At 40.2% G+C, this 11,085-nt stretch overlaps 1 protein-coding gene across 3 annotated transcripts; it reads left to right on the plus strand.

Moving 5' to 3' along the window:
• The first annotated feature begins 398 nt into the window (after positions 1 to 398).
• On the plus strand, positions 399 to 10,191 carry lmod2a (leiomodin 2 (cardiac) a). 3 transcript variants are annotated; one of them, XM_046038644.1, is made up of 5 exons: positions 399 to 975; positions 4,694 to 4,932; positions 5,024 to 5,450; positions 7,999 to 9,210; positions 9,941 to 10,191. In XM_046038644.1, exons 3-5 carry the CDS (start codon positions 5,181 to 5,183, stop codon positions 9,959 to 9,961), a joined length of 1,503 nt encoding a protein of 500 aa, XP_045894600.1. In that variant the 5' UTR covers positions 399 to 975; positions 4,694 to 4,932; positions 5,024 to 5,180; the 3' UTR covers positions 9,962 to 10,191. The 3 variants fall into 3 exon arrangements, with proteins under 3 accessions (XP_045894600.1, XP_045894598.1, XP_045894599.1); XM_046038642.1 differs by having other exon boundaries at positions 399 to 980; positions 4,694 to 5,450; XM_046038643.1 differs by lacking the exon at positions 399 to 975 and adding an exon at positions 1,969 to 2,041 and having other exon boundaries at positions 4,694 to 5,450.
• Positions 10,192 to 11,085: the final 894 nt, after the last annotated feature.

The raw sequence follows: 11,085 nt of genomic DNA on the forward strand, positions 1-11,085 counted from the left end.
AATTACTATGTGTTGTAATAGAATGAAGGATTTGCCCTATTTTTCATTCTTACATTTTACTCAGTGATATTTTTTTCTACAAAAAAATCTAATTTTACATATCAAAAAAGTTAATTTTATTTGTGTGAAATCTTTCATATCTTTAATAGCAAGTAACACAAGAAAAGAACAAAATTTAATATATTTAAAAAGCATAAATATAAAAGTAGACTAGGACTTTGTTTTGGAAAGTCGCTCTAGAACAGGAGCACCTTCAATCTGAAAAGGGTGTGCACAATCTTGCTTAGGCTTTGAGGTACGTTTTCTCTTGTTTGGTGGGTGTGTCAGATATGTTACCCAATCAGCAGCCACGTGTACATAACAACAGGGTGTTCAAGGCCCCAGCGTTTCTGTTTTTAATACACGCTTTGTTACATTTCGTAGTCAAACGCTCTACTTATATCTTTCACTCAAGTCCACAATTTTAGCAGTTTGATGAATACAGGCCCAGGTCTGTACCGTGTGAACTCAAGTGTTGGAGAAATCGTCATCTTAGCTTAACTGTTTGTGGAAATATAACAGACCAGGTGTTGTTCAGATCACTACATAACCAAAAGCAGGTAGGCCTCTTGAAAACTGTAAATAAAAACAGGCATCTACATAATGTCAGAGGATCAAGTAGAATCTGGCACTAATTCATTCCAGTTGCTTCCCCTCTGCTGTTGTTTTGAGTCAGTAAAACTTACTTGAGATTAAAAGCCTCCCAGTGTTTCATACTCCCTACTGTTCCTGGTAGACTGGGAGAATTACCCACAATGCAACTCAACAACCAACACTTTGTTTGGAGATTTGCGCTTGTAATGCTAGTTGTGGCTAATGTAGCCTTATCACATAAATGTTGAAAATGTTTGAATTGCAGTGCAGAGGATCTGTTGTTACAGTGTGTGTGTGAGAAAAGAACTAGCCTAAAGCGGAGATGAGGAGCATGCCACAGAGGTCTGGTAAATTCACTTCTTTCAAACTCCACACCAACAGATTTGTTTTTTTGTTTTTTTTTAAACCGATGCTGACTCGAGGGACATCAATTGAGGGAATTTATCAGATTTAGATAAAAAAAAAAAACAGCAAAGTAGTTTGTGATTAGAATTAATCAGTGAATAAAAACAGTATTAGTGTTAAACAGATAAGGTGTTTGTGTAGTGTGTATGACATCACTGATACTGGTACTGAGTGCTGTGGAAATGTACTTACATGTAATTATACTGAATTTGTCAACACGGGGGTGGTGATGGGGAAGTGGCTAAGACACATGCCTTTGGTGTGAGAGACCACTAATCCACTATGAGACACCATTGTGTCCCTGAGCAAGACACTTAACCCCTAGTTGCTCCAGAGGCGTGCGACCTCTGACATGTATAGCAATTGTAAGTCGCTTTGGATAAAAGCTTCAGCTAAATGAATAAATGTAAATGAACAAGGAGGAAGTGTTGCATTTGTATCAACAGCTAATTGAAAACAGGAGCAGATCAGAAAACAGGGAGGGTTCTTACTAAAATATGATCAAATATACTTATAAAACGGGTGAAATTAGAAAAAGGCCAGTCTCTAATATAAGCCTGTTTCAAATAAAGGTGGAGTGGAGGTAAATAAAGGTCCCGGCTATAATTTAAGAATAATCAGTATTGAGAAATAAATTTCTGCTGTCACATTTCTAACAGTTGTAAATGCATCTGTACTGTATTTAATTAAACTTGTGTTATTGTGATACATTGCCTCTAAACTGACTATAATATTTTGGGCCAATCCGTGTGTGTGTTTGATGTGGAAACATTTAAGTTTGACGTGTTTGTTTCGTTACATAAAAAGTCACTAAAATTCATACTCTGGGTACCATGAATGTCCGAACCAAATCTTGTGAAAATCTAATAGCTGGTGAGAGATTTCAGTCTGGATCCAAGTGATGGACTGACAAAATGACTTTGTCTTGCCAGAGAGAAGTTGGGTTTTCCCCCATCTCGTGGCCATTAGAGGAACTGCAGCTGAACGACCTTCAGCCCTGAAAGTAACAATTGTGCAGCACAACAATACAAACTGACAGTAAACACAGTCAGGAGGTGTGAGCTGCTTCCTGTCTGTAACACACAGTGAAAGCAGGTCTAAATTTAACCCCCTGACCTGCAAAAACAACAACAAACACAACGTGGCTCCACATTCTGGCAGGTCACCCGAGAACCTGATAACAAGAAGAGGTCACGTTGTTTTGAATGACCTCCAAACTGTTGACACCTTCTGGAAAGCAGCTGTAACCAGCAAGTGTGTTAATGTCCTAAAACAAAACACAGACAAATTAAATAAAACATTTTATGTAAGTAACATATCTCAGGATTTTCAGGTAACATGATTCCATCCAGCAGCCATGACTGTGTTAAAATCAACAAAGGTTAGAGCTAGAACGAGCTAAAAACACAACATCTGACATATTTATTACCTTGTAGTGTATACGTGGCTAACATATTGCCAATACATGAGTATCCAGCAAACACATTATCATGGTGTTGTGTTTGTGTCCATTTGATGTATGTAAGTCCAATATGCACACACCTTTTAGCTCTGGTTTGGTCTCCACCAACTCCTGAGAAAAATATCTGGGAATTTAGCTGCTAGATTTGAAACTTTCTTCACCAGCTAGTCTCTAACTGTGTCTTTCTGCTGTTTGCTGCTGGGCAGGGTAGTGTACAGTGGGTTTATCACAGCTTCCTGCTGCTGCTAGAAACACTGGCACTAAACCAGCCAGTAAGCTTAAGTTAAACTAAAAGTAGGAGCTAAAAGAAGCTAAAAGGCTCATTGGTGCTGCAAAGTTGGTGACAATTCTCTGTGTATTCATCTTTACCAGTGACACCTTTCGCATTGCACATTGTCCTTTGAGCCGTTGTTGAAATAAAAATATTGATTAGTGTAGCTTTAAAAAACACAAACATTACAGTAGTATTATAAACAATAATGTTTGCTTTAAGGTTTGGGACTTATGGTGCGTTCCATTTACTTGGGAGGTCGGAGCTACGAATGACGTCACGCCCGAGTTGACCACGTTCCAGTTACACGTCGGAAAACTTCGCTCGGCCAGCCGTTGTTCACATATAGCCAGGTTAGCCATTGTTACCAACGCTGGTTGATAAAAACGCATTAAGAGGTATTCACGCGTACTAAACACAGTAGCAACACGTCCACAGAGAGCAGTTGGACAGGACTTATATGAGACACAAACACACAGAAGTGCAAATAAACATTACAGACTACAGCTTTCACTAACTGTTGAAACACGGAGCAGCCATCTTGGATCACAAAGTTGGGGGTAGAGCAAAGGAAATCCGATTTAAAAGGGGCGTTCCAGATGAAATTTCCAACTGGGAACTGGGAATTCTGACACGCACCATTATTCCAAAGAATCACGGAAATGTGTAATTCATAAACAAATAAATAAAGATAGATAAACAGATGATAAATTATCTCTGTGCATTTAAAGAAATTAACTGAAACCAACCTAGGAAGGAAGGAAATGAATCTAAAAACGAATGAATATCAAATAAATATTAATCAGTTTGCTCATTTGTTTTGTAACTGAAACTGTTTCCATTCCCAGTCTGGACTGCACAGCTGGATGACTGATGCTAATCTGCAATAATCCAGGTCAAGGGTCAAATTTACAGCAGATTTAGGATGAGAGCGGTTTTATGTCACTCGCGTAACATTACACGAGTGCCAAGCAGCTCATTAAACATGCTCAGTGATGGATGCATGTTGTTGTTACTGAGCTGTGATGATTGTCTTGGCAACCAAACAACAAACTACCCTCCCCTCAAAAAAACTTGGGGTCAGTCCTACACATTCATACAAATGTTACTTGTGTGACGAGTACAGGGGTGGACACAATAATGACAACACCTATGCTATATGGTAGGATTCATTACAACAGCTCTGCAGCTAATAAAAAGGAGCTCTGTGCAGAGTTTAAGTTTAGTTCGACTTGAGGTTGCAGTTATTGGTGTTTTTTCTGTTATACTGTACAAGAGTTATTTTAATTGTGTCCAGCAAAATACAACAATAATCTAGAGATTTGACATTATGTAAATTTACCACGGGTTTGAAATTGCTTTTCTTTCAAATAACATGTTTTATAGACTGAAATCTGGGGCCGGTCCGTCAAGTTAATACTACTCACTAAAAAGTAGTTAGATGTGGTCAAGAAAGTCGAGCAGAGTGGAGACTACAGACAAAAATAACCAGAATAGTTCCAACAATCATGGCCCTTAAATTTAAATAAAGTTTTACCAAAGACTGGATTCCTGTGCCGCCTCTGGACATCGTCATGATTAGATTTTATCTTTCTAAAGTTTTATTCGTATTGTAGAGTTCATTTTTCACCTTAGGAACAGCAGTTGACCAAACAATCTCACCTCACTTTCAGAATTTCTTGTTTATGTTGCCTCAAAAGTTGAGTTTCAAAGTTTATTATTGATGAACAGCCAATAAATAGATTTTAAGGTGAGGTTGTTTTATGTCTTGTACTTTAGTTTTTATCTGAGCTGCACTAAGACAAGTCATTTCATAACAGTTGTTAACCTTTATTGACTGATAAGGTTTGAATGTGAACTGATAAGGTTTGAATGTGACATGACAGATTGTGGAGATAAAAACCACTTTGTTTCTGTTCCAGCAAACGGCCATAAAAAGTTGGAGATGTACTGTGCATAATCCCACCATCCTCAGGGAGAACAAGTGTTTCCCTGCAACTGGATTGTTCCCTGACAACGCGTGTTTCTGTGTCCTGACATATTGCGTAACACCACAGACTTGCATCTCTGGTGTCTCCCCACAGCATTTTGCTTCCTTCGTTTCTTTCGAGTTGCTGGTGAGCTCTCGGCACAGGCCACTCAGAGGGCTCACATTCCTGCAGTAAGCCTATCTCATTGACCCCCCCACCCAACACCCTAAAAAAAGACAGGACCATCAGCAGCATGGTAACCCTCCCCTTTCTCCCTGTCAGGCAACTTTGGTAGTTTGGATCAGTAGATGAACGAGGACTCTGATATGGCACCTGTATCCCTGGTCTGAAGGGATCTGATGGAGGACAAACCATCGAGCAAAAGCAGATTCAGTTAGATATTTAAGTGTTCAGAGAGTCCTGAAACGATCGCAGAACCATGAGTACCTTTGGCTACCGCAGGGAGCTGAAGAAGTACGAGGAGGTGGACGAAGACGAGCTGCTGGCCACTCTGTCCTCCGAGGAGCTCCAGGAGCTGGAGAGGGAGCTGGTCGACCTGGATGACAACGTCCCCATCGGCCTGAGGCAGAAAGACCAGACCGGCAAAACTCCATCAGGGACCTTCGACAGGGACGCTCTGCAGAAATACTGGGAGGATGAAAACAAGAAGCTGCTGGAAGACCAAAGGATGGAGTCCAACGTCAGACAGGTAAGAAGGGACATCAATACTCTGTCGGCACACTTAGAGGATCATTACTGCATGTTTTAACTACCAAGAGAGTCTTTCTGCCTGAAGTTGTTTTTGTTTTAGGAAAGCAGAGATTGTTTTCAAAACTCTACTTTTGGGTGCCGTAAAGGATGCTCCGACATCTGAGTTTTTAGAAACTACCAAATTCACTTTTCACAACATCCATGTTTGTTTATTATCTTCAGGGTTTGATTTAAAATGGTCCCTGCTTGCACCTGCATTCACCACATAATGATCCGTAACTGTGACAGTAAAAAAAAGTTACATTTTGGATGTGACGGATTGTCTCTTTGCAGCAAGTTTCAAGTCACTTCAGGTTGATTTTAAAAGAAATCATCTGAAACCACTGGCTGCCTGGAGGGCTGGAAATCAATCTAAAACTTTGGAAAAGGAGCAGCAGTTTATGTCAGTAATGCAAAGAGACAGGAGTACCTTTAGTTTTAATTTGAGAAATTTGAATGACATGCCACTATAAAAATGACAGTCTGTTAAAAGGAACTCTGTCTGACACTATAGTAACTCAACAGCTAAAGTCAAATAAACTCATTTACATTTTATTGATTAATTTAATTGACATCTTTAAAAGTGCAGTAATCAATATTTCTACATCCACAATTGATGAACAACTACACTAATCTCTTTGCAAATTACAATTCTCCAGACCTCCAGCAGTTGATTTCTGTTTGACAGAAATGATAGGGGGCATGGCCCAGATCAAAGAGAATGTAATGCTGACTTGTACTTTGTACAACGCAAAATCGCAGATTGTTTTGTTTGTTTTTATTTTAATTACTTGATTTTCTCTTAAAAAAACAGCTGCCACTGGCTCTGGAGGAAAAAAATCCTATGACGATGTCATAGTGATGTCATCAGGGTTATCTCAGCTTGGGCTTGGAGAATACAAATGTATAACTATCTGCATTACAGACTGGAGGTGTGGAGTTTGAAAGAATATCCGTTTGCATTGTGGGGTGTCGATTCTTTTTTTTAATCAATTCAATTTTATTTATAAAGCGCCACTTCATAACAAAAGTCATCCAGTGTTTCGCCTAGGATGGAGTTATAGCAGCGGAGGTGAAGCAAAATTTTTGTCTGAATATAAAACCCCAACACAACATGTCTCAGCAGTATTGCTCTTGTGTCCATGACAATGCAATGCACATCAGAATAGTTTAAAACTTCAGTGTTGACCCATTTTAATGTGTCCTTTAGCTAAATGTTTTGGTGTTGGTGTTCATGGTCAGGGTGGTCGGGGGTTTGGGGGTCCTCCCCCGAGAAAACTTTACATTTTCCAATGACAAATATGTAATTTCACATCATATCGGGCCATTATTTTCACCATATGTCTGAACAAAGAGTTGGAAAAGCTAGAGCAGATAATAAATAACCAACAGTAAAAGATGAGTCTACTGGGGAGGAACTACACCCTTTAGATTTGGGGAAAGTTATTAAGTTGGTTATGACGCTCTCCACAGTGATTTAACATTTATTGCACAGCATGTTTTGGGCCTCACCCCCTAAAACCCTGTTAATATGACCTCAGAATCGTTATAGATACGATTGTTCATGTTTGCCTTTTGCGTGCAACATGAGAAACCTCCTCCCTTCTGAGGTGCATTTTATTTGCACATTAAAATCCAAAAAGAAACGTCTCCTCATTAGCTTATAAGGACTAGTTTGCATCACTAATTAGCTTTACTAACCTCAGCTCCTCCGGTCACCTCCGTCCTTTCTTTTCCCAACAACCACTCTTTCATCTAAAAAATAATTGAACCAGTCTGTACAGGACAGAGCTGCAGGCTACACCATTTTACTCTCAGATTGTAACTGATGTTCTCAACATTGGACAAGTAGGAATAAATAAAATACAGCTACCAGTTACTTTCTATAAATTGAGGTAATGTTAAGTTACATAGCAGCCAAAAGACGCAGTTTGCTGTTGAAGCTTTCCTGCTCAGCTCAGTCTGAAGTGGGGTGGAGATGTTAGCTAACTTGGCGCAGACAGGCTTCACTTTTTCAGCAGGTGGGGAAACAACAGACTTTGACAGAGGCCAAAAAAATCCATTATTTTAAGAGGCAGAAACCTTGAGAAGAACTATGACTCAACAAATTTTAATAGTTTTTAGAAGTCCTCCAACTTTGAGGAAGATCAATACTAAATTCACTGCAGGTCATTCGGATTCACATTGCTGAATTCACATACAAATTACAATATCAAGTCATACTCGTGCATATTTGGTCAAAAATCAAATGTGGTTTTCATACGAAGCCTTTTAGTTTATGATATCCTCTATCATTTCAGATGCAAGTTTTTCAATTGTACAAACATAAACCCACTGGTATGATATATATAATGATGAAGTGTGTAATGTGTTGCTGAAAAACAGAGTCTGAGTCTGGAAAATGTCAGCTTCATGTCTGCCAGTGTTGTTGAGGGTTCTTAATTAAAAGTCAGAGGCCGGAGAATGTCAGGGTTCGACCTTATTTTCTGTCCTGTTATCGTGTGCAGGAGGTACGCCCAGATAAGAGCAGGGGGGAGCCAGTGACTGTTACCACCAGCGACAGCGGCAAGACTCTTGACAGCGACAGGAAGAAGATTTCGCAAAAGGGGAAGAAAGGTGCCTTTAGCAAAAATGATGCGAAGAAAGATGAGGCGGAAAAGAAAGACGAGTGTAAAAAGGAGGCTCCTATAAGGAGTAAATGTCCTCAGAAGAAAAGTCTGTCCAAAGGCTTGAAGAGTGAATCGAGGAGGACTGAAACCACAGACAAAAACCTGGATGCAAACTCTGACAGACCTAGCGGGAACCCGATAATCATCGACGAAACTCTGGAGCAGATCTTGTGTGATGACCCTACCGTGATCGAAGTCAACCTCAACAACATAGAAGATATTACCCAGGAAACCTTGCTTCGATTCGCAGAGGCCCTGTGCACAAATACTCATGTCCACGTTTTCAGCCTCGCCAACACCCATGCCGACGACCGGGTGGCCTTCGCCATCTCCAAGATGCTCCGTGAGAACCGCATCATTAGAAACCTGAACATCGAGTCCAACTTTGTGTCGGGTCAGGGCATCCTGGCTCTGCTGGCGGCGCTGCAGCACAACAGGACACTAGTGGAGCTTCGCTTTCACAACCAGAGGCACATCTGCGGGGGGAAGGTGGAGATGGAGATGGTCCAGCTGCTGAGGGAAAACACCACTCTGCTCAAGCTCGGTTACCAGTTTGACCTCCCGGGACCGCGGATGACAGCGACCGGCATCCTGACGCGCAACCAGGACCAACAGCGACAGAAGAGGCTCCAACAGAAGAAGGAAGAGAGTCCTCCAGAGGTGTCAGGACAAGGTTCTGGTTCATCTGCAGAAAACAGACCACCAAATAAGCCATCACAATGTTCTAAGACTGCTCAGAATCAAAACAGAAATCCTCCTCCTCCATCTCTAGACCCGCCGACAAGGAAGATCGCCGAAATGGTCAAACAGCACGAAGGCTCGAACGGCACGAAGAGTCAGTCAAACCAAAGAAAACCCAAGTCAAAGAAGCTCAAGAACGGCGCCAACGAAAAAGAGAGCACAGACATTCTTAAAGACCTGAAGAACGCCTTGAAGCCGTCACCGCAGAAGAGACGAGACGAATCGTCACTCCTGCCACCCCCGCAGAGGTCGAGCCGCGACGACCTGATGGCGGCAATTCGTGGGAGCAGCATCAGGTCCTTAAAAAGGGTAAGACTTCCTGTGAGTCTGTCCGGCTGATCTACGTTCGAGGTTTGAAGGAAGCATCAGAGACATAATTTAGCCTCCAAAAGCCATTAGACCCCCTCAGTGCTGTCATCAGGCACCTCTGTCACTCTCAAGTTATAAATAGCATTACTTCTTCACTGCTGTTTGATAAGACTGATGGCTCAGAGAGCTGCTGGGAAGAGGCTGAAAAAACAAACTGTTGTTCACATTTCCACTGAGTTCAGAGAGCTTTAAACACAAGTGGTTTACACGATAGGAACAAATATTAAGAATCATGATCAAATCTTTATAATGCTTTTGTGAAATGCATTAGGACAACAGCAGAATCTGAGTAACATGATCAAACCGTGACAATATAAATCTAAAGGAACACAATGAATCCTTCAAAAACAAGCCCTTACCGAAGATCTGGTGTTTTTAATCCCTTCAAGCCTTCAATGGAGACAGATGATAAACAGAGTAAAGAAGAAAATTCCATATAAAAAAGAAAAGTACCCATTTGATCTTTGCTTTGATGGAAGTACAGACAAAAGCCCGGTGTCCTCAGGACAGTCCAGTCAGCTCCAGCTGCTCATTGGCTGACAGATCATAGTTAAATACCTCTAACTGTGTTTTGAAACATGATGTCTGAATGAAGAATTTTTTGTCTTGAACATCCATCCAGTCCTAAATCTGCTGTAACTTAACGTGTGTGTGATGTTTGTCATTTCAGGTGGATCTGTCACAGGCCTGAACTCACCTACCGCTCACAACTATTCTCACTTTGTATTGAAATATTTCATTTTTATTTCACACTATTTCACTTTTTAACAGTATTTTACTTAACGTGTCACACAGCGTAGCAGCAGACTGTATTTGTTTCAGACACTACTGTTGTATTTTGTTACTGTGTGAAAGCTACTGTGAATACTGATGTGTAGAGAAATAAAGTTTATGTTCTGACTCAGTCTGCATGTTTTTCACAACGTGAACTCACGAAAAGGTTTTCTGACAGCTCTTTGTTGATACAGAAACAATGGTTTACATACATGTTTTCAAATCAGAATAATGTTCTTTTACATATTTTACAGATAAAAGTACTTTGGTTAAAAGTTGGCTTTGCTGTTTTTTTTGTTTTCTGTCCAACATGTTGGTCCACGACAGGGTTTCTTCTGGTGGCTGGCTTTGTTGAAGCTTGTGTTGTGAATAAATGTGTTCTCACAAGACACTTTCTAGTTTTTATATAAAAAGTGACAGATTTAGTAAAATTATTTTTCATCAAACAAGGCTGTTTCATTTTGTGATTCATTTTTCTCAGTTTGCAAAGCTGGACCCTGAATGATAGAAAAGCAGCAGCTTTGAACAACGATGTAGGCTTGTTTCTCTGCCGCTTGTACTTGTGTCTCGCTTGTGTCTTCGCATTTTTCCATTATTTGACAGTAGGTGTGTTTCCATCCTCCTGTTTTTATGAACATTTACATTTTGCATATAAAAAACCTGAATAGAAACACTGAATATATTATAAATTCATTGATATATATGCTGACATTTTGCACACAATTTTTTTACGCTTGGCTGAGGTGAAAAAATGTGTTTTGATAAAAGTAAAAAGTGCAATGGAAACAGACTGAGCAAATAAATCACAACATAACTAGAGGCATTATGTTAACATAAGAGCAATGAGGAGACTGTAACCTTCCTTAAATTAGTACACAAAACAAACATAAATGCCATTTTCCCATCTATTCCAGCTCTTTTAACTACTCTGGTTGTGAACTCTTCTTCTGTAATTATATAATGGCACCTGACTGGAACATTAGTGCCCCCTACTGCTAATCTCGACAGATCATCTTTAAATATTTGCATAACAGGAGTGGA

This window comes from Micropterus dolomieu, linkage group LG22, assembly GCF_021292245.1.
Source record: "Micropterus dolomieu isolate WLL.071019.BEF.003 ecotype Adirondacks linkage group LG22, ASM2129224v1, whole genome shotgun sequence".
Classification (NCBI taxonomy): domain Eukaryota; kingdom Metazoa; phylum Chordata; class Actinopteri; order Centrarchiformes; family Centrarchidae; genus Micropterus; species Micropterus dolomieu.